This window comes from Octodon degus, unplaced genomic scaffold, assembly GCF_000260255.1.
Source record: "Octodon degus isolate 3935 unplaced genomic scaffold, OctDeg1.0 scaffold00015, whole genome shotgun sequence".
NCBI classification, from domain to species: Eukaryota; Metazoa; Chordata; class Mammalia; order Rodentia; family Octodontidae; genus Octodon; species Octodon degus.
The window spans coordinates 821,018-845,835 of record NW_004524591.1 but is presented as its reverse complement, the minus strand read 5'-3'; the positions used below and the strand labels follow the sequence as shown (position 1 = coordinate 845,835).

Below are 24,818 nucleotides of genomic sequence, written 5' to 3'. Positions count from 1 at the left end.
GAGTTTTCTCCCTAGGCATTTCCATTTTTACTTTTAAATTTTGAGGCAGGATCTTGGTAAGTCACCAAGATATCTAGGCTACGCTAGAACTTGAAATCCTTCTGCCTCAATCTCCTAGAGTGCTGAAATTATAGGTATGCACCACTGTGCCCAACTTACATTTTTAAACAAATACTTCTCCTCCTAATTATTTTTCTAAAATAATAATTCTGCAAAAGAAATCTGAGGGTTACTGTTGGTTCTTTGTGCCTGTTAGTGGGACTTATTTAAATGTAAAACAATATTTAAGTTTTGTAGATTGTATACATACAGTGGGGGTGATTCTCATTGGAATGTAAAAGTTAAAAGCATTGCTCCTAAGGAAGTTAAATCAGGCTTTGTTAGTGTACTGTTGGCAATGAATTATAGACTATGCATTTTTTAAAATTGAAAAGTAAGAAAAAAATTACAGAAAAAACCCCTCGGAATTGTATCATTTATTGATTGATAGCTTTACTTAAATCTCACAAGGCAGGAGATCTATCCTGACTCTATTTAATTCCTAAGGGAATTTTATTTTCCTAAACCAAAACATAAATTTCCTCAAAACTATCGTACGATTTGAATTTGGATGTAAGCGGAGGATTTAGGATATTTTGATACTATTATTTGTTTGTAGGAGGAATAAAAATTTTTCAGTATAGCCCTTGATTAGAGATAAACAATGAAAGCCCAATTTCTGTGCTGTATGGCTGGAAAAGCCTGTTCCATATTGGCTATTTCTGACTTTTTATTAGTACATGTTCAGAGTACATATGACTATAATTGTTGTGGAGAGTTGGTACATGTACATAATAAATCTTATTTCTTTTGTCTTTTTTATTATCCCCTACATGTGTCTTCCCTTCTCATTCCTTCCAGTTTTAGTGTAGGTTATTAATGTCTGTTTGATTTTGCGGACTTAAACATAAGAAGGGCACATGGCAGAGTCCAGCTGAGACCTCCAGGCTTGTGCAAACGCAGTGTGGCATGCAATTTATTGTGCCTGGGTTCAGGCAGATAGATGATGAAAGGGCCATCTGTAGGGAGCAGAGAGAAGCAGACTTTTTAAAGATAGGGCTTAGAAGAAGGGAAGGGGCATTAACGCTGGAAGATCTCAGTAACATCAGTGGTCAGAGTTCTCTAAATGTCTTGTGCCTCAGAGGGCAAAATCTCTTGAGGTGTCTGATGTCAACGTTTGGGTGTCTTCAGGTGTCTAGGTGTTGGGAAGAGTCCATGTTTCATCTTGTCTCTTTCATGACAGCCTGTGTTTGCTGAGGGAACCCTGGTGTTTGGCTGAGAACAGAACCTCTTCTGGTAGAGAGGTTGGGTACTGGGAGAGTCACATCCGAATCAAGCCTGACATTATGTAGTCCTAGTTAGAGTGCACTGTTTGGTTTCTAAGTCAGAGCAAAGCATGTTGTTTGGGGGAACATAGGATTTTAAGATACTAACAATAATATTGTAGGAGAGATTGTAGGTCAGTCATCTAAGATTATCAAAGTTATGACATTTAATATAGATTTGCTATTTATTAATTCTTTGATTGACATGTTTGCTTGCTCTCTCTGAATCATGCACCGTTTTTTTTTTTACAGGAAAAAGAGGATGTAAAATTTTGAAGACTTAATATGGTTAACTAATTTTTCTAAAACAACACCATCCAACTTAGATGTCTTAATTTCCCACCCCGAAAGTCATTTTGACATCTGTGAAATATCTTCTTCTGAAAAGTGGTTTCACCAAAATCAGAAAGAAAAGGTTTTTTCTTTTTTTTTCTTTTCCTGTTGTACTGGGGAGTGGACTTGGGACCTTGAACTTCCCTGGCAGGTTCTTACGTCTGAACTATCTCCCCGGGCCTCACATTTTTTTCTTTCAATAAAACTTTTTATTAAAATAAAAAGAGCTCTGGTTTTCTTATGCTGTAGAAAGTTTTCTGAATCAAGGTTTTCCATAGTGATGTGTATGTCATATTTCTGTTACTCATATTCATAAATGAACAGTATAGTTATGCCTTGGTTATTTTGTTGTGATTACCATTATGTTATTATTAGTAACACTAAAGCACTGTTTAACTTTATTCTTTATGCTTTATTTAACTTCGTGAGATACAAAAAGTTTCTTATACTTAGTTATATGGGATATGTTTTCAGTGAAAGAGATGCATTCATTGTTTAGATAATGTACATTGCTTAGGGAACATATTATTTAGATATTCTTCTAAGGCCCTTTAATCCTTTATACTTTTATTTATTTATTTTTTATTTTATTTTTTTACAAAACTGGGGATTGAACTCGGGCCCTTGCGCTTGCCCAGAAAGCGCTTATTCCACTGAGCCATCCTTTATACTTTTAAATACAGAAATAATATTTTATAGCAACTGTTTTCTAATTAAGCATACAAAAATGGGTAAGACATGGGAAGCTTACATGAGTAAAACAGTTCATATCTGTAGGCAGATAACTATTATGTGCTATCATTTAAGTTTACCAAAGTTACTGTGGGAGTACAGATAGATTATAATTAATATTACCTTCTGGAGGAGAAGAAAGGTAAAACAAAACTCTCTTCCTTCCCATATAAAATCGAGGTCTTCTGGGTGTTAACTGATGATTTTAGTATTTTACTATTTGTGATTTAGATGTGCTTTCTTCTGGGATTTCTTCCCTGCAAAAATCTGCTGTTTACATTGGCTTACCTTTTATTTTTAATAGTTAGGTTTACAGTAGTTGAAGAGTGATTAGATAAAAAAGAATCAATTAAAAAAAGTAGCTGACATGAATAGGCAAAGTGCTCAGTGTCACTAATCAACAGGTTTTATGCAAATTAGAACCATAATGAGCTGTTTCCTTGCCAAAAAAAAAATATATATATATTTTAATTTTAAAAAAGGGAAAAAAAAAGTAGTTCTGAGTGGAAAGTTTTGGTCTGGGGAAAGCCCTCTGTCCCCAGTCTTGGAACACTAAGATGTAATTTCCTAATTTTCACAAGACAGCTGTAGGTATGTTGCAGTTTTTTGTTATCATCCTCATCCTCATCCTCATCATCATTTTTTTAAAGTCTTCATATAGGAGTAGCAGTCTGAGCTGGGCTTTTAAAGATGGATAGTTTTCCAAGTGGGGAAAGGCAACCTGGGCAGACAAAGGCTAATGTGAGAGACACAAAAAGAGAGTTAGAAAAGGAAACTGGATCTAGAGTCTTCCAGTGTGCAGGATACTCATTACTGTTAACTAAGAAAGGGAATCCAGGAGCATATTTGGGGCTGGGGCAGGTGCAATAAGAACTATTTTAGGTATGTGAATTTGGGTAGTCCTTGAGGGTTTCACAATTTTCTAGATTTGTTTTTATTAGTACATGCTTGAGCCTGTAATGAGCACATTCCTCCTGGGGGGTCGTTATATGGCCCGTTGAACCTATGACAAAACACTGTGAGTGTGTGGTGCTACTTGTGCTTGAGTTTAACTGGTGGGAACTATGTCAGTGGGAATTAAAAGAGCCTTGCAGATTGTGTATGTCAGTTTTATGTTGAAGATAAAATGCAGCTCTCGGGTCGTGACACCAATTTTGTTAAAGGCTCATTGTGGTGTATGTATAATGTCTACATTTATTCTTTAGAATGTTTCTATTGATGTTATTAATTTTAATTTTGTGAGTTTTATTATATTATTTTCATTATTCATTATTATTTTATTGAGTCTAAAAATAACAATAAACAGTAGAACTATACAGCAAAAATAAACTTTACTTCAATTTTTATACCTAAGGCAGTCTTCATACATGAAAAGTGTGTTCCAAACACATGTATTGCTTATACCAAAAATACATGTATTTTGCTTTCCTATCTTTTTTGTAGGACATACTTGACATTTCATTGATCTTGCCATTTGGTCAGGAGGTTCTTATTGTACTATACAATGCATAATTAACAGTAACAAAATATCACTAAAATAAATTTTTAAATTCCTAATATGTATTTCATGTATAGAATAAACTACATCATTTTCATATCAGCTCTATATTTTCTTACAAAACCTAAAAGATAAAATTAGAAGTAAAAACTTAAACTGCAATGTAAATACAAATGGAAGTCTACCACAGAAATAATCTTTGCTTCAAATGTCACACCCAAGGCATTCTTCACACATGATAACTGCATGTTCCATGTACAAATGTCACCTATATTGATATCATGTATGTATATAGGTTCTGTTTTCATATCCTTTTATAGTAGGGTACAGTTGACATGTTTTTAGTTTTCTATTTGTAGTAGGTCTTTGTGACATTTCACCTGCCTGTTTACCTGTTATCTACCAGTGTGCTCCACGTTCTTTGTGTAGTTCCCTGGGCAAAAATTTTATTTTCTCCCTCTGAATTAAATGATCTTTTATGAATTCCAGCCCCAATCCTTTAAGAAAATTTCTCCATACGTAATATTTTTTTCTCAATTTTTTTGTGGTACTGGGGATTGAATTTAGGACCTTATTCTTGCTAGGCAAGCACTTACTTTACTGAGCTATCTCCACAGCCCTTCCATAAGTAATATTTTGCATTTGTTATTTTCTTTGTGAACTATCAAACTACGCCACATGTTTAGGGTTGAGTAAAACACAACCATTGGCCATACTCTGTGTTTCAGGTGATATTATAATTGCTACATAGCTCATCAACATCACCTACTCTGCCTTGGGTTTTGCTGTAAAGTTTCCACCTCACGGTTCAGTGTTGTCAAGGTTTCTCCATCACTGTTTGCATCATGATGCGGTGTTGACATCAGCAGTACCAGTTTGTTTTTCTTGGCCATATATAAGGCCAATGTATTTTTCTGAAATCCAAAGATAGTACTGTATGATTCTGTGTTTTTATTTTTGGCAGAACTGGGGATTGAACTCAGGTCCTTGCACTTGCCATGGAAGCACTTATTCTACTGAACCATTTCCCTAGCCCATAATTCTGTGTTTTGAAATTGCAACATTTTATTTGGAATTTCTGTTTTATTCTTGTGTATGGTTTGTATGCTGGTCAACTTGTGCTCCATTAACAAGTGTAGTATCAACTGTAAACGTGTAAACCAATTGTCCCATGTCACATTCCAATTAGTCTGGCAGGTGGGAGAAGTCTGTTCACAACCTCATTCAGTCTTTTACTGTACAAATAAAGACCAGGTGGCTGAATTCCAGGATACATTTCTAAATTGTAAGTATATGTCTTCACATCTCACAGGGCATGTATTTTATGAATACTTGGTGCAGTGTCATAATAAATATTTTTTTGAGTATGGTGATCATTGCATATAGAATGTTTCCTTGTGTTTCAGCATGTGTGTGTTTCACATCGTCTTGTAGCATTTATCAGTTACAATTTCCAATTTTGAATGGCAGTGTTGGCATTCTATTCAAGAAGTTTCACGCCTGTCAAGATCTTCATTGTATTTTGAGACCTAGTTCTGATGTTGGTTGTTCCATTTGGTTGCACAGCCATTTACTACCATCGACTAGTCAAACATGTACTCACTTTGCTATTTCCTTTGTCATCTGAATCAAGGAGGTCTGAGTTCCCTCTGTGTGTATTGGCAGATCGTTCTTCCTTTCACTGTCACAGAGCTTTGGCTGACTTGGCTAATGTCAAGGTCATCATCACCATCATTCCTGCTTGAGAAATCAGATTGTTCACTTTGAACCTCCTCCAAAACTTGTAAATCTGATTTTCAAGTGCCAGATACCAGAAAAATCAAAAAGGAAAGCTTAAACAATAAATCTCCAATTCACAGAAATTTAATAATGAGCATGTCATTGGTAAAACTCACTTGTTGCTGCTTTGGAACACCTGTACACACTTTGCCGTTTGTCTGCCAAGCTGACGAATGCACAGAGGGGTTCCTGCTTTCCCTGGGCCCAGCTACTGTGAGCCACCCCCATACAGCATTATGGTACTGTGCAAGTTTGCAGAACAGAAGGGTGTGGGTGTATTTTACCCCCTGTGATGCTCAGGGAAACACATGCATAAGATGTTATATGGAGCATTATGTGAGTAAAAATGCTGGGACACTTTTGCACACATGCATGTCTTGCTGTTCATCTTACGAAGTGAGTAAATGCAAAGATTGTTTCTTATATATACTACATGCAGCTACTGAGAGGAATAGCCAGCTACTATAATGCACATTTTCACTAGAAAAGTATGGCTTGTGATTATGTAACTCAATATTATGCCCTTTAAATTAAAGATGGTGTTATGTTAATAAGGATTTTAAGCAGGGTAATGACTTGGTCAGTTGAGATGTCTAACAGCTATTTGGAGATAAAATCAGCTGGAGTATAATTTTACCTAGGGCATTATAGTAATGGTTAAAAAATGCATCCTGATTATTTGTGAAGACCAACAATAAAACAAAAATTACATTAGTGTAATATGCTCAGCTCAGTGTTTTTTTTTCAGTATTGAGGACTGAACTCAGGACCTTGCGCTTGCCAGGCAAGTGCTTATTCTACTGAGCTATCTCCCTGGCTCCTATGCTCAGTGTTGTAGCATAAAGTATTGTGGATTTAGCACAGAGGAGGAGAAAGTCACTTTGGATACCATACATTTAGTAGTTCTTCATGTGGGTATCTACTTTTCTTTAATAAATGAGCCTATCTTTCCTCCAATGTATGTTTTTGCTCTTTTGTTAAAGATCAAGTTGATGAGGGTTTCAGGTTTTTCTTTCTGCTGCTTTTATTATGGTCTACTGATTCACATGTCTGTTTTTGTGCTACTTCATTACTGTGCTGTTTTTAATTACTGTAGCTTGTTAATATAACTTCAAACTTGGGATTATCATACCTCCTGCTTTGCTCTTGTTGCCCAGGATTTCTTTTGCCATTCTTGGTCTCTTCTGATTTTATATTTAGGATTATTTTCTCTAGACTTGTGAAGAATACTGTACTGTTGGTGTTTTGTTTTGAGGTTTTTTTTTTTTTTTTTTTTTTTTTTTTCTTCAGAACCAGGGATCGAACTCAGGACCTTTTGGTTGCCAGGCTGGCACCTGTTGGTGTTTTGATTAGATTTATGTGAAATTTCTGTATCAGTTTTTGAAGTATGCTCATTTTAAACTACATTATTCTGCCTACACAAGAATAGGGATATTTTTCAGTTTTTAAAAAATGTTTAAAAATATTTTGTTTGGTACAGGGTCTCACTATTGAGCTCAGACTCATAGTGATCCTCCTGTCTCAGCCTCTCCAGTGCTGGGGTTACAGCCGTGCGCCACCATACCCAGTTTTAGTGGCAGGCTCAACCTGGGGCTGGCACAGCCAGAAGTACTGGGAATTGAACCCAGGTCCTTGCACTTCCCAGGCAGGCACTTAGCCCACTATGCTATCTCCCCAGCCTCATTTTTCAGTTTTCTGATGTCCTTAACCTCCTTTTTTAGAATGGTATGCTTTGCATTGTAGAGGCCTCTCATTTCTTTTGGATGAATTCCTACACCAAATGCTTCTCACTTCTTGTGCCACCAGTCCTTGGGCACAGCTAGACTCACAGGATTCCTAGGATGAATGCTACTTTCTAGGCTCAAACTTAGAAAAAGATAAAGGTGGGGGAATCTATACACTTTTCATGATTATTCTTTCCCCTGTATGTTTTCTCTAGTTTTTATTTTTAATTTTTGAGTATTTTACTAGCTGATTTGAAAATACTGCCTCTTTTCCCCAGGTGAAACCAGTGTTTCATATGTACTACTGTGCTTTGCCTGTACTTCTGAATATTCTATTGGGTGTATTGAGTCATTTTTCTCATACTTTTAATCCTTTTTAAAGCTTTCCCTACTTCCTTGCTAAAGTTGAGTGGAGACAATATCTAGCACACTTTCCTTTCAAATAAGTATTGGGAATTTATTTTTTCTGGTTCTTGGATGAGGAATCCCAGGGAGCCTTTTTGAAAACTCATCATTTGCAGTTACTTTAGAACAGCAATTTATTACTATATTAGAAATGTTTTATTGCACTCCACTCAAGCTATGAAGTGCAAGGAACCATGAAGACTGAAAAGTACAAATGATAGATGTGTCTGTTCTCCTCACTTTCTAGCCTTCTTTGAACCCCGGGGGAAGCCAGTCATCAGATGTGGTGCTTCTGAACCACTGGAAAGCGAGGAATCTTCACGTTCAACGTGGTGACATCGTGTCATTGGTGTAAGTAATTAAAATATGATATTTGGGTTGTATTGTTGGTGATTTAACTGGAAATCTGCTGTTAAACCAGATGGCCAATTATGAAATTAATGAGTACAATTAAGTATAATAAGTGTTTTAAAAAATCAGTTTTGAAATGTGACAGTGTTGTAAAAAGACTTTCTTTTATAGTTAAGATAAATCAGTTGATTGACATGGTTCTGGTACCAGATGCTTGATAAAATGTTAATTATACTGATGATCCAAAATATACATGTTTGGTATTACTTTGGAATATTTTGAGGTTTTGCATCTTGCTTTCTTAGTGTTTGAAGCAAACAATTTTGGATAATTATGATATTAAATTTAGTAATATTTATGTATGTCAGAAGTTTAACTGAAAAAAGGAATTTGGAAGACTGCACTGGAGGCTTTTGTTTGGAACCAAAAGGTGGCACTGTTTCTCTGTTAATTGGTCAGGAACAAAAAATTTATTCTTGTCTTAGTTGTAAAAAAAGAATGTCAAAAGTGTGCATAATTGACACAATGATAAAATACATAGTCCTAGTACATGCTTCAGTGGTTTAGATTTGAGATTTTGTTTGTTTTAAAAGTAAATTCACACTGAGAAAACTGCAACAGAACTTGCTTAATTTTTTTCTGGTTTCAGCTATTTATAAAAATGTTTCAGCCTGATTTCTTGTATGGCATCTGTGGACTGGGGTGGCAGCTAATGTAAAAATGTTTCTGTTGTTTGTTTTAGAGGTAGTAAAACCTACTATTGATTGAAGATTTTTTCAATTTGTATTTCTTATTGTTGAATTGTAGTGATTTTTCTTGTTGGATGATATAATCGGTGGGAGCAAAACAGCGTGTACTTTTTCTTTACCACTGGTTAAGGCTTTGATGAGATACTCTGTGGCATCTCCTTCAAGATTGATCTACCACAGACCATTTGCAAATGTATTAACCAAACCTGGTTAGTAGCTAATGATTTAAATACATTGGAGTGGAGTTTTGTGTGGCAGACTTCCAGGGATGGGGATTAAATGCTCTCAGGTTTTGAGTGCTTTCTTCAATATTAACCTACTCTTTGGAGTGTTCTTTTATTTTGTCATTCAGAGTACTATTTCTGCAACCTCCTTAAAACCCTTTTCCATGCTGGGAAAGCCTGTTGTATGCTCATTATTCTTTTGCCTGTGGTTTGACAAGGTTACATCCTCACTTAGTTGGTGACGGAGCAGATACCCACCCAGGTGAAGGAGGTCATGCTACAAGCAGACAACTGCGCAGTAGTTTTTTCCAAGGGAAACGTGCTGACTATCTCTAAGCAAGTGCATTTCAATAGGTAATTAATAATTGAAAAGGCTCTTTGAAACTCAGTGGTGTACAGGTCCATGAAAATGTTCCAGCACATCTTGGATTATGTTGAAAAAAGAGCACTATTCTTATTGGTAAATAATAAAGCAATTTATATTTATTACATGAATTAATTTTTAAAATGTATTCAAATGAGAGTTATTATAATAATTGATAACTATTCTTGGTGAACCATATATTTAGTAAATCAATTATATGTTCTATTCTTGTCATGTACAAAGATTTTATATTTTCTTTCAAGTGCATATTGCTAGTAGGAGCCAGTATTACATAAAAGAATGCTTTAGTGTTGACATAGCATTTAACAACAAGTAATCATTAAAAATATTAAGGTCTGACATGAAATTCTTCTGTAGCCTAAGGAAATAATCTAAAAGCCACATATATAATATTGAGAGTACATATTTGATTTCAGAGTGAATATGCTTTCTGGACACTTAGTTTTATACAATCTGTACACTGCATCATTTTTAAAAGATTGATGTTTGTTTGATAAATGCTCATAGAAATATTTGTTCTGTGTCAAACAACACTGAATGTTTTGTTCCCATACAAAAAACGTACTCTTTGGCCTTAATACAGAGGCTGATTTTCATTACTAAGTTTGAGTATCCTACCTATTTAAGAAGTGTGGGATGAATATAGGAATACCTATCTGAATGTTGAATTTAAAGATAATACTGAATAAACTTAATCTTTTTGAAGATAATACTGAATAAATTAATCTTTTCATTTATACATTGACATTAATATTCATTGGTATATAAGTTGTCATTGGAAGCAAAGTTATGTGACTTTTTATATTTAAAAACTTCCCAGGATAACATTTTATGTAGTCCAAACATGTAGAAATACAGCGTTTCTACTATAATACATATGATTTCTGGAAAACTTTCAGTTTGCAACTTTGTAACTAAAACTCTAATGATCACAATAAAAATACACAATTTAGAAGACATAAAATTTCTAATGAGTAAATTGCAGTAGGTATAGGACCTTCACCTTTTTTGTGTTAAGTACTTAAAACAGAGGGACTTAAAACAAAAGGGTGAGGGTAACCTGGTGGTAGGTGGCACAGGGAAATGTTGAGGTTCTCTTTGGGTACAAAGGCAGATGAATGGATATTGACAGTAAGTTGTAAGTAGAGATAAGTTTGTAAGCTTTGTGTAAGATACAGTGATAGTAGAGGTATATACTCTTATTATTTTCTGTTACTTTTATTCATTTTTTAATAATGCATGAGTTTTTATACAAAGAATAGTAATATCAATAATTACTTCTAAAAGAAGGGTTGAATGTATGATGCCAGTTCCCCTCTGGCTGCTGCTACTTAAGTACTTGGCCATGCATCTTCCATATCATACTGAAGTCCTCTCTCAAATTGCCTAGTAGCTATGACTGAGTTCGTTACATAAACACATGATATAGCAGAACAGCTTATCCCTTCTGTTGCTGGGGTTTCCTTTGAAGCTTGTTGACTAATGCTGTTACTAAGGGAATTGAAGTTTAAGGAAGGGAAGCAGGTACCTACTAGAATGTGGTTTTTGAATCTCTTTATCTTTTCCTGACTCTTTCTTTCTGTTAAAAGTTGGTTCCAAGGGAGCTATTGTTTAAGCATGTTATTCAGTAGTGTTAATTCAAAAGCTATATTTATTTAATAAAATCACAGCTCATATGATTTGCTGTAATTAAGTCCTCAGTATTCCTGAGTGTATAAAGGTGGCCTCACACATCTTAGTGGATTTACAAACTAGTAGTAGTGATTATGGTGGATGTTCTATACCTTGGAATTGACTTTTCATTAACCTGTGTGATGGCCTTGCTACAATAGGCTTAACGTAAGTAGTACTCTTTTACAATAATATATCACTCAAGAGGTCCGTTGGGATAGAAGTTCCTTTAAAATGTAGTTCCAAATAATCACATTAAAACCATCTTAACGTGTTTTTTGAAATAGTGTTGGACTTACATTACAAAAATAACAGAAAGTTAGAGAATTCCCATCTACCCATCCATTCATATTAATATTATATAAAGTGTAGTATAATTATCACAACCACAAAATCATCCTTGGTACATTATCTAACTCACTCTCTAGTTTTTGACTGATGTCCATTTTGGGGCCAAAGATCTATTCAAGATGTTATAGTTAAGTTTTAGTTCTCATGTCTCTCTAGTCTCCTTGATTCTGTAACTATTCTTATTCTTTTTCACCACTTTTGAAGGACATTAGCCAATTCTTTTTCAGACTAATTCTCAATATTTTAAACTTTTGAGGCCAATCTCTCTTTAAATTGAGACGCGTTGATGTCAACAGTGTCTCTGAGGCAGCCCAGCCCTGGTAGCAGCTAAGTGAGAGGCAAGTACATGCTGAGTAGGCAACAGGACCAGCTGAGTAGGGACAGGGGCAGGGAGGCTGGAGGTCCCTTCTCTAGGCACAGGTGATTTAGTTGCTTGGGGCCACTTACTTAGATCATGACTGAAAGTGTCCATAGCTTTTAGAGATAAGGCCATCCTGTAAAATCTATAGCTGCTAGGGGCCGTTGTGTAGGTGACGGAACAGGCTAAAGCTTATGCTAGCATTAGAAGAGACAGAAGAAGGAGTAGAGCAGCGCAGGAGTAGAAGACTAAGATGAGGGAATTCTCATTTAGCGAGTGCCCATAAGTTTAGAGATGGTGCTAAGCACTTAGATTATACTATTTTGTTTCCGTCTCATAATACTATTTAGCAGGTTTTTTTTTATGGTTGGATCTCAAACCCATGGGTGATCAGCCATTGAGCTATATTCCTAGCCTGATTTAATTTTTTAAAAAAATTTGAGACAGAGTCTCATTAAATTGTCCAAATAGAACTTGAACTTAAAATTCTCCTGCCTCAGCCTCCCACACTGATGGTATTACAGGTATGTGCTACCATGCCTGTATGTGAGACAGTTATTTTTAGCAATATGAAATTTAAAGCAAGTAAGTGGCAAATAAATAGCACAGCTAGAATTTGAACCTAGATATATTTGACCCTCACTTCTGCTATCTGATAAAGTAGGCACATATGGTCACTGAGCACTTAGTTTGACTACTGATACTTGTGAAAAATCACATGTATGACTTGTTGTGTTTCTGTTGGACAATGCTGTGTCTAAATCTTTTCCCATTATACATTGGTGTTTTTATGGAATATGTCTCAGGTGAATTAAAGTGAAATCTGTAAATCTGAGATGGAAAACACCAAGGTAATTGCTATACAGCAAAGGAAGACTCTACATGTAGACATTAGATAGGTAAAGATAGATAATATGGACAAACATTGGGTCTTGGTGAGAATGTTAGGGTGATCAGGTTTGAAGATAAAGGGGGAAAACACAGAAATATATAGCCACTTCCTTTTATGTTCACTAACTGCTTATTATTTTTGAGTCATTGGGCTAAGAGTTCTGTAGTTACTTTAATCTTTATTTAAAGCTCCCCAAAATGTAGAGACTGTTGTTATCTCAATTTTATAGATGAGGACACAGAAGCATAGAGAAGTTAAGTAATTACTTAAGGACAGGGTAAGTAGGTAGCAGAGAAAAAGTTTGCAGGGCCTCACTTTGAAGCAGTATTCTTAGCTAGAAATCTGTGCTGCCTCTGTCCATGGTGTGTGATGGCGTGGCCAAACAACTTGCCCATTCTTGGCAAAGACATCCTGCAGGCCCTGGTTTGCTGTGTCTCTCATTTATTCCTATTTCTGCAGCCAAATTCTTGCTATCGTGGCTCCTAAATGTAGTTTCATTAGTAGCAGGAGTACATAATGATGAACATAATGTGTGCAAACAATTTCAGCATCTTGTTTGTGACATGCCAGACTCATTACCACTTTCTGACTGATGGCCAGTGTGATGAGTACATTGCCAGAAGTAAATAAGAAGAGAAAGTTGTGGAGATTTGGGTCAGGGCAATGGATGAAGCAGCATAGAGCCTTTGGAGGGTGGTATGGGAGTGAGGGGAATAGAGAGGTGCTAGCTCCTCTTTCTTGATACTGGTACATCTGTGACTTACCATGGAAATGAATGGGAGCCTGTTAAGAAAGGACCTTCACATTTTAAAACAAATGCCCAGAGTAATGATAGCAATAAGTAACGGCCAATAATTGTATTAAAAGCCAGTCTAATAGAGCCTGCAATATATAATTGTATATATTTATCTGTTTTACTTATTGTATATTTTTGTCTACAACCAAATATTTTTCTGAGTGTTAATATTGTACATTTTGGAAGTGGAAAGAAAGACCTTAATTTTTAAAGAGCAATTTTGTTGGTGGGGTGAAATTTCTAGGTTTGTAATTTTTGTTTTTATTGCTAATTGACAATAAAATGCTGCCAAAAGAAAATCTTGTGTTGCAATTTATTTTGAAGAGAAATTTAGTTTTTGGCATGTTCAATTGTCCATACTAATTACTAAGTATATTTACAAATACTACTCTTGAAAACAAAATGAGACAGTATAAATATTATTATTATTTTATTCAGATGACTTTTATAATGCTCTTCAGAAGACTACAAAGATTGGAATCTTTAAGGCAGGCTTTAATGGCAGTTTGTTTTCTTGAGTAGGACTAACCAACTTTATAAATGTTTATTTAAAGATAAAGTTTATGTAAAGATGAAGCACCAACAGCACATCTTGTCTTAATCCCATCTCATAGGAAAGGAGTTGTACTGAGCTGTGGAGAACTATTTTGATTATGAATTCAAATAATAATAATTCTAGGAAAGAATTAATTGAGATGCTAGGGCAGTAAATAGCTTAACTTTCAAGCAGGAAGTATAACAGATCAAATAAACTGCCGTACAGTTATGTCAACATACATACTTTGGGAAACTATCAGATATACATAGACATAGACCACCAAGTTCGGTCAAGAGCAGATTTTTACTTCCAGCTATCATGGGCTAGTTATTTCAAAATAAAGTCTATACTGAGAAAAATGAAATTGCATTGTGGAAATATCCTAAGGGATTTGAGCACTGCCAATGGGTGGTGAGTAAGGGAAACATGAGGTGAGTGCTGAGTTGGGCTTCCTTTCCACCTTGGGTTCTTTGAGTTTGTTAAGTGGTGCTGGTTACTAGGCTAAGAAACCAGGAAGCAGAAGTTAAAATGAGAAGATAGAATAATTTTTGCCAGTTTTATGGTGCTAAAGAGTCACATAGAATTCAGGAAACAAGTGGAAAGACCCTGTAAAACCCTTGTAAGTTTTTACTTGGGACCCCTGGAGGGCTTTATTCTAGAAATTAGGGAAAAGTAGAAATAGACTATAACTTACCCAAATGGAAAGGCAGCCTCTGATATACGTAGTCCTAATTTGAAGGTGATATGCCTTTACTTTTCTTGTCTCCCATTGCCAGAAATAAAACATCACGAGTTTCTATAATTTTTTGTTGTGCAATACCTGACATTTATTAAAAATTGTATTATGCATGGTAGAGCCAGGACCAAGAGAAAATAAATAATATGAAACTATAAGTTGTAAAAAATTGCATAGGGACCCAAAAAGTGGAATGATCAGATGTGGGCTATGAAATAATTGTAAGTCAATAAATTTAAAAATTGATCAGGGCTGTGAAAGTAGAACATTTGCCTAGCACGCTATGGCCCTGGGATTATATCCCCAGCAAAGAAAAAAAATGATGAAAATATATATGATTTTTATCAGAAAATTAGAATCTAGAATTCCTTTATATTCTAGAAATGAAAACTATAAGTCAAATGAAGTACTTAAAAGAAGAGTTTAACTGCTATTAAACATACTGACAAGAGCACTGGGTAATAGTTGGGTAATAGTTCAGTTAGAAAACATCTAGACTGAAGAAGTATGGAGGAATGAAAGAACAGAACACAACAAATAGTGCAAGTAGTTGGGTAGTATAAAGGGCTCACCTTTATCTGATAAAGTCTCCGAAGAAGAGAGAAAGAGGGTGCTCCACATTTGGATAGATAAAAGTGGAGAATTTCCCCAAAGTCATGAAAGACATAACCCATAGATGAAAAGAACAGTCAGGGCTAATTTATCAGGAGAAACATTTTTCAGGACACACAGTAGTCAGAGCACTGAAAACGGAAGAGTAACTGGGAAAGGCTTAAAAAGAAATAAAGAGATATATTACCTCCAAAGAAGCAAAATGATACCTGTCACTTTAATGGAAGACAGGAAAGAATTGAATAAATCCTTAAAGTGGTAAAAGCAAACAAAAATCCCTCAAACTAGAATTTCGTGCCTTTTACAAATATTCTTCAAAAATAAGAGAAATACATTATTTTTTATATACACAATCCTTACCAGTGCTCCATTGTCCTTTTAGATTTGATATACATAATAAATTCAGGGTCAAGAATTTCAGGATGGTAACTTCAGAGTATAGTGAAGAGAAGGAGGGCCCTCTGCGTGCAGGCCTAAGCTGTGCAGGTGACTGGTGTGGCAGTGTGCACTGGAACTCACATGGCCAGTGTCAGCCCTTCCTAAGGGAAACGTAAGTTACAGTTTGATCTCTAAGGTCTGTACATTTAAAAAGTTGAATGAAAATAATTTCAGGAATGAAGATGGAATTATTAACAGGCTGGTCATAACAGTTGGTTCCCCAGAGTATTAGAAAAATGATGCATGCTTTTGAAGCTGGAATAAAAACTGATTTGAAGTTTTTTGGAAAAGAGAGCTGCGTTGGCATATTAAACAGGAATGCTGGAACAGATAAGGAGGCTTTGAATGCAAAGTCTTTATTGGTCAAGGCATAAAGTGAATATATTCTTGTTAAGATTCTATCCTTGGTTGAAGTTATTGAAAATTGAAAACTTTGAAATTGGTGACTATGTTTTACAGAAGGATAAAGACAAAATCCTTTCCTATTTGTTTAAAATTATTTAAAATGTTAGGATAGAAATCCTAACATTTCTATCTTCCTTGTAATTTATTCTGGCTTTACAGATTCTATAGGTTAATTTGATTCTGGTTATTTCTATGTCTGTTGTCACCTTAGATATATTTTCCAAAAGTAACTAGATTGTCCACTTATTTTTTCATAAAAGAGATGGTGAATTTTATATTCTGTTCCATAGTTAGGTACTAGAACAGTGGAATGAAATCACAAAACTAAACTTAAACATAATCTTACTGGATCCAAGGTCTATAGTTTTCCTCTTAGTTCTCTTTTTTTCTTTTAGGAAAATGAAAGGCAGTGCATGGAGAGTGGAGGTGGCAGTTGTTGGAAAATGTGACTGTGATTAATAAGAAAGGGAAGGGCTGACCAAATAGCTTAGTGGATTAAAACACCTACAGGCAGGCACAGGGACCCGGGCTGAGGTGTGGGCCCTGCCCCTGGGGTGCACTGGGACTGCAATTGAGACAGGGTGTAGTGGTACATGCCTGTAGTCTCAGCTTTTGGGAGGCTGTAAACAGGTGGGTCATTATGAGTCCCGTCTGGTAATGAGACCCTGAATACCCTGTAGACTCTTCCCTAACAAAAAAAAAAAAAAAAAAAAAAAAAAAAAAAAAAAAAAGGGATCCAGCTGACAAGCAAAACCCAACAAACTATCGCATACACATACATACATACAACATATATTTCTCTTAATGAGAAATTTTGATGAGCCATATCATAAAAGGTAACTCTTTTTGCATAATCTGGTAACAGATTTATTCACACTCAGAGGTCACATTAATATTTACTGATGGCGAACATATAGGTTTCACTTTATTAAAAATTGTATGCATGTTGAAATTGCTGACAGAGCTGGCAAAGTTTGATTTGGCTGTGGCTATGATAATTACAATGTGGCTTTCTGTCCTTTTAGAGGACACAAGTTATATAGCAGAGATTTGTGTATTTGTATGTCTGAAAAGTTACCATAGAATACTGTGACCAGACAGTAGGAAGGACTTCAGTGTGAGTCATATGTCTCCCATAAATTTCACCATATAATTAAATAAGAATAATTATAATATTCAGGTTTATTAAAATTCATTATTCTACTAGAGGATCTTTAAAGAGCAATAAGAACTTCGAGACATAATAGGAAAGCTTTGGTAACAGTGATAGTATGTTAATTGAGTTGAAAAAAGGTAAAGAATATATTAATAGAATGGATCTAAATTTGGCAAAAAATTTATAATAAATCAAGAGGGGAAATCAGTTCATAAAGAAAGAGGCCAATTATCAGTGAAAGAGGGGGTGTATGTGTTTAATGATTCTGAATGAAAGGTTAAACTGCTTGGGTGAATTTCCGTTTTACAAAAAGGAAGAAAAACAATATGGATAATTAAGCAGTAATAAAATCATTGAAAAAAATCATGAAACTGCCTTAGGTGTTAGGGGAGTATTGGCTAATGAACTTAACATGCTGTAATTATCTGAATATTCACTTTTGTTTTAGAATTAGGATAAGTGATGGCTTTACTAATTTTTAAGAAAGTATGATTCTTTGGCACAATTTGTTATATTACTGATTTTTACATTGTAACAAATAATGAAACATTTCTTGTGAGAGGGGTATAAAAGGCTATAAACTAACCTAAATTTTTTTAGAATTGTTGATCAATTCTTTACTTTTGATTTTATTTTATTCAGTTCTCTTTCTGAATAAATACCTTTATAAGTTATCAGTTGAATAAATATCTTTATAGGTTAGCAATTGAACTGACCAAGAAAAGATTCAGTATAGGAAATTGATTTTTTAGTGTACCTCATCTTATCCTTATTAAAAACATATAAGTAAAATTCCCAAATATTTTCAAAAGAAATATTTTTTCTTCTCATTAGTTATTTAAAGAATTTATCTATAGAGAGAATAATTAAAATGTTGTAATTATGTTAATGGTTTCTTGGCCATTTTGGCAATTTGTACTTATAACTCTGAACTTCGAATTATGGAAAGATTTTGTAATTGCTTCTAGAATCAATGTAAGATCTTTTTTCATATGACCTTTGAACTAATGATCAGAGAGACAGAATAGTAACTAACATAATTATGCTCAGAGCTGATTCCCAGTTCAAAGATGGTAGGCATAGGAGGTGTTATGTCCAGTATGGTTCTGCATTGTACTTTATTGAATGCCAGTGAGAAAATCTGTTCTTCAAAATGTTGGCGGTGTTGCCACAAGTTAACTAACAAAGTGACTAACTCTTGGAGCAGTCATGATTATGCAGTCAGAAGGATTTGGGGCGAATACCAAGAGATCCATATTCTAGGTTCACGCAGCACTAAGGAACTACTGGGATGTATCAGTTAACATTTTGTGTTGAGGTGCATTCCCAGGCCCCCTCTGAGCTAACTTACCATTTTTTAGCATACCATGCAGATGTCATGAGGTAGCCCACAGAAATGGGGGACACAAGTTCTTTCTTTCCAGGAGTATCCTGATCAACAGAAATGTAAGGCAGGCTATGTGAGAAGTTAGTGTGGTGACACTGAAATAACTAAGTTAATGTGGGTAGAATGGATGAAAGAAAAATAATTGTGAACTGAAACTAGATTTTACAGTTGAGTGGTATCTCCTTAATCAGAGAAAAAGCAGGAGAATTTTAGAGATGCAATGTGCAAAATCTTTGAGAGCAGAGTGAGCAGCTGTATGAAAAAAGTGCTAAATAAGTTTTTTGGAGTTGAACCCTAATATCTGAACTAAGCTTCACAATGTCTACATATATTAGCTGGTAACAGAATTTTATAGGTAGTACAAAATTGAAGATAGCCGTTGTATTTTGTAGCTTTTTCTCAGTAATGTGTTGAAAGTTAAGCAAAAAAAAAAAAAAAAAATCTTTGTACCAAATGATAGGCTTTATATCATATTAAAGGCATATTAAATGTTGCTGGTGGTAAATATTTCCTCAAATATGGGTACTGAATATACCATACATGCATATGCAATTTCATTATCTTAAAATGAAGTACGTTGATGTGGACACCAGTGATGTAATTCAGTCAGCCACAGAGAAGGAGCAGTGATTCTCTGTAGCTCTATGCTGGATTATTCTTTTCTGAGAAGTGAGGGCATCGTGACACTTAGCATCTGTCACACAGAAAGCTGAGCAGTGACAAATACAAGTAGGGAAAATGAACAGATCTCTTTAAGGCTATGCTGAGGCTCAGTTTTAAAGGATACCAGGCTCTATACTTTGGAGTGGTAACAGCAGCCTGTCCACAATGTGACTTGGAATAGATGAATATGTTAACTGCCATTATGTCAAGAGGGACACAAAAAGCAGGGCAAAAGAAAACGTAGAAATCAAAATTGAAAACTGTGGCTGGAGGTAGACTGGGCATGGTGGCGCATGCCTGTAATTGTAGCGCTTGGGAGGCTGCAAAAAAAAGGATCACTATGAGTCATCTGTGTAGTGAGACCCTGTACTAAATACATTAAAAAAAAATGTGGCTGGAGATGAAGCTTAGGGGTAGACACTCTCTTACCTTGCTTACAGTCTTCCACACTACTGCAAATAAAATAGAACCAAACCAAAAGATAAACACCAGAAAGTCTCTTCAGTGAGCACACTGACTTGTCTGTGCCTTACTCCATTAGCTAGACTTGTACAAATCTTTTATCCATGTGATACATTGAGATAGTGACAGATACTCAAGCAGTGGAAGCTGATTTTTTTTTTTTTTTTTTACTCTCAATAATGTCATTTTGGAATATCAGTAAGTTTTGTTAAAGTAAATATAGGGGATGTATCTAAAATGAAATGCTGTCTAATCAAATAATCTTTATTCATTGCTTATCAGTGCTGTATTTTGAAGAAGTAGCTCTACAAAGAAAATAGCTATCATGTTTTTGGCAGTTACTTGCTTAGTAATGTGCCTTGCAAAATTCAGTACTTTGTACAATTTGAAGTGATGTTTTGGTGAAGATGCTGGTAAAAAGCCACCTTCATCCACTGTTGGTGGGAATGTAAATTTATACATTCACTATGGAAATAAGTATGAAGGTTCTTTGAGAAACTAAAAGTAGCCATTTGATCTAGGTATGCTGCTCCTTGGTATATACCCTAAGGGTTTAAGGCAGCATATTGTAGGTATATGTGTATGCCATGTTGACTGATACATGATAATGAAGATATGTGACCATCCTAGGTACTCATCAACAGATGAACAGATTAAGAAAATCTGTGTTAGGTACAGTGGAGGAGTAGCAGTAAAGGAGAATGAAATCTTGTCATTTATAGGGAAGTGGATAAAACTGGAGATCATCATGCTGAATGAAACAAGACAGACTGAGAAAGATCCATGTCCTCCTTAATATGTGAAATCTAAAATTGATGACATGAAAGTAGAATGATGACCAGTTTTACACAAGTGTTGTACTTAATGACTTGATACTTCCCCAGATCCTTATGTGCCCATAAGTGAAGCATCTGGGAGGAGATTGGATCCTGGGGCGGGACACTCACTGATGGGTTCATAGTTGAAGGTGAAGTTGGGAGGTGAAGCATGGTCTGAAGCAGTGCGTCCCTCTCCCGCCTCTTGGATGGAGTGCTGCTTCCTGCGGCTATGCCACAGGCTCTTTCCTGTCTGCTTGGCTGTGCTGCCCTGCTTTGGAGCCCACTGACCTTCGACTGATATCTCGATTTTGCCTGGGAGGCAAAATAAATCTTTTTCTCCTTAGAGTTGTGGGTGCCAGGAATTTGTGTCTCAGCAATAAAAGGAAGAAAATGAGGGGGAAATGTGGCATAAGAGATGACAGTGGGGGGATGGAGATGATCAAAATAGAAACAGTTAAACCCAGTGTTTTATAAAATTAATAGACAACAATAATAAAAGTTTTTTTGTGCTACTCAGAAAAAAATAGGAATCTCAGATTAAAAATAAAATGACACTTATTTTTCAATTTCACATGTAAAATTTGCATAAAATAATCTGTACTTTTAAATTAAAAAAATAACAGAGGAAGAATAGATTTATAGTAGTTCAGGTTATTAAAAAATAGTCAAGGATTTTGATTAGTTATGACTATTCATGACCTGAAACTGTGGTTGACATACAACATAATGGTTGGATGACACTTTCACTGGGAAAAATAGGACTTTAAATCTTGCCACATTTAAAATGGGGTATGTAATCATATACTGGAGACATGAACTTTTAACTTTCCATAGCATTAAACTAATGAGCTCCATGAGGTCATAGCTATCACTCTCAATGGCAGATAATAACACAGAAATTGACGAGATTGGTCGCATTCAGGATGGTATGGCCAGAGAGAACACAAATTGAGAAGTAAATTCTTCAAACTTTCCCAGATACATTTTTTCACAGCTACATTTTGGGAAGTAGGTAGTTAGTAGATGATTATTTTCTTTAAAATTAGTGTGAAATTGGTTTGAAATAAATTCAGAATATATATAGCATAATATATATATATATATATATATATATATATATATGATGTCAAGAGTAAAAGAAAATAAATCATGGGTCGATATACCTTAAATTATTGGGTTGTATAAGAAAACATACTGTAATCAAGGTCATAATTTTATGAGGGGGTTATTTTTTACACTAAGTTTTTTTTATTGCCTCACAAATCAGTAAAATTTTATTTGCTTCCATTGTTTTGCCATTAACAGAAAAGTGGAGAAAGCAAATTTTTTTTGTTTATAAAGATAAATGGCCTCTTTATCCAAAGTTTAGAACCTCAATAGTGGGGAAAATAAAAATGCTCCTTACCGAATCCCTGGAACTGACTCATCTTAGACAAAGCCTTCAGTTTCCTGGCCATGTATTGAATGCTGTCTTAGTCACTTTTTTCATGGCTGAAATACAGTACTCAACTTGAAGGAGGAAAGGTTTATTTTGGTTCACATTTCAGTAGCCTCAGTTCCTAGGTTGGCCAGATGGCTGCAAATCACAGGGATGTGGAGGAGAATACCTGCTCCTCAGGGCAGGTACGGGGAGAGAGTAGGGGGTGGGGAGAGAGAGAGAGAGAGAGAGAGAGACAGAGGGAGAGACAGACAGACAGAGAGAGACAGAGTCAGAGAGACAGAGACAGAGAGAGACAGAAAGAGAGACAGACAGAGACAGAGACAGAGACATACAGACAGAATGGGGAGAGGGCAGAAGGCAGAGGGGAGGAAGGGGAGCTGAGGGGGGAGAGGGGAGGAGAGAGGGAGGGAGCAGCCTCTTTTACCATGCCCTAGTACCTGACAGCAAGTCATCTGTCACCCCCTCCATAATTCAATGACTTTTAAAAAACTGTGCCTACCCTTTAGGGGATATCTAGATGTAAATCATAAAAAATAAGTATAAATTTAGATGTATAAATATATAAATGGTATGTATAAAGGGTAAAACTATTAACATCTTCTAAAATTTAAACTCTTAGGTTTTTACTGATATTTTAAAATGTGGCAAAATGGAAGTAGAACTTGTAACCTGAATGAGCTACTGAATCAGTTAGGATCTTGTGGTCTTAGACTGTAAAATCCTGAAATGGTCTTGGATCAGCTCTTTATAACTGTCTCCCCTCATGTGAGGCGTATTCTTCTAGTCCATTATTTCTTTCCTAGCTCATAATGACCAATAGAAATAGCATGTCAGTCATCTAATGTAATTTTAAATTGTCTAGTGTCACATGTTGAAAAGTAAAAAGAGAAGTAAAATTAATTTTAATAATATATTTACCTCAAGATATAAAAAATATTATTTTCTAAAAAATTCATATTAAAAATTAATACAATTTTAATACATTTTTGGAAATAACTAGGCTTGTAAATGTGGTGTGGGTTTTACCGTGCACTTTTCAATTTGGTCTGATCTTGTTAGGCTCAGTAGCCTTTGTGTCTGGCCGCGCCTTGTGCCTGGTAACTGAAGCCGTGGTGTCTTCATATCTCTACCATGAATCGAGCTCGCAGACTAGAGTACTCTTCACAGTCTTCACATTTCTTTTTTTTTTTTCGAAACCGGGGATTGAACTCAGGCCCTTGTACTTGCCAGGCAAGTGCTTATTCTACTGAGCCATCTCCCCTGCCCATTCTTCACATTTCTTAACTAAACTGGCACATTGCTCCCTTCTTTATTTTCTAACACCTGGAAAGAATAGCCGGTGCATTCTTTTCCATTTCTTCTTTATCCCACTGAGATCAGACTTCTGTCTGCAGTTTTTACAGAAACTATTTGTAAACATTTCTAAACTTTCTTATTGCTAAATCGAATGACCACAGCATGTTTTTGAGCCCTAGTGGAAATGAACATTGTGAATTGATGCTTTCTTGTTCCTTGTTATGTTTTATAGCCTTTTTCTTTGATTCTTTCGGCTCTTTGTTTTGCTAGTTTTTTCTTGCCCCGTATTTTTTTTTTTTTTTTTAACCTGTTTGCTGACTGCTGTTGACTACTTTCAGAAGCAGCATGCCTATATTTTTGAGCTGCCTTCTGGATTGTTCTGTACAGTGATATCATGCAGGCCCCTAAATTGCACATATAAAATTTGTTTTTTTCTTCTGGTTATTATTATGGTTCTCAGCATCATCGTATTTAGTCAGAAGTCAGAGTGAGAAACTTTAACCTTTTGGATTTTCTTGCCATCTGTATCTAACTAGATGATCTTTCTCATTCTATCTATAAAGTCTCTGTTGAATATTTCTCTACATTTGCAGTGCTATAGCTCACATACCACACTGACTTATCTTTTATTGTTTTCTCTAATACATGTTCCCAAATTACTCTCAGCATTATATCCAGATTAATTTGTTTTTTTTTAATTTTTAAATTTTTTAATTTAAGTTTGATCATCAGAAAGAATCAGACAGGAGCAATCAGGATGTTGCAAGTCCTGACTATGCAGCACATTAATCACGTGTCATGCGATGCTCCAATCCTCATTTTCTATCTGCCCTCCAAAAGGAGGTACAGATAAAGATTATCCCACCTGATGATTCCAGCGTAATTTGGATAGTCATTTTCTTGCTTAAACTTCTGTGGTTTTCTTTTCTCCTTATATTGCATAGTAAATCCTAGACCACTGTTTTAATTCCAGTTATTCTCTTTTCTATTTCTCTCTCCTCTTTAAACCTAAAGACAGAAAAACAAATTTTAGACAATGAAATGTTAGGCTTCATGATGGCTGCTGGAAGAGATGGCCATCTGTGAGTAATACAGTCTGTGGAGAACTCTGTGTCAGTACTAAATGGTATGCTTATCAGTGACCCATAATGAGGCAAGCAAGCAGAGTTCTTTTGTGTGACTATAAATGAATCCCTATATAGGTGTTTCAGTTTTGGGGAGGCAAAAATTAATCACATCCTAGGCACAACAAAT

General features: G+C 35.4%; 1 protein-coding gene and 1 non-coding gene across 2 annotated transcripts in view; one reads left to right on the top strand and one right to left on the bottom strand.

The window, feature by feature from the left end:
* LOC105741510 (mitochondrial inner membrane protease subunit 2) overlaps nt 1-8,860 on the top strand; it is an 87,767-nt gene extending 78,907 nt beyond the window's left edge. The window contains exons 3-4 of the mRNA XM_012513638.2: nt 8,083-8,186; nt 8,836-8,860. Coding sequence (XP_012369092.2) covers nt 8,083-8,186; nt 8,836-8,845 — 114 coding nt within the window. The 3' untranslated portion in view covers nt 8,846-8,860. The remainder of the gene's footprint in view (nt 1-8,082; nt 8,187-8,835) is intronic.
* Nucleotides 8,861-24,301: 15,441 nt separating this feature from the next.
* On the bottom strand, nt 24,302-24,436 carry LOC111815401. Its single transcript, XR_002820095.1, has one exon. It is a non-coding gene; the product is annotated as a U8 small nucleolar RNA (small nucleolar RNA).
* Nucleotides 24,437-24,818: the final 382 nt, after the last annotated feature.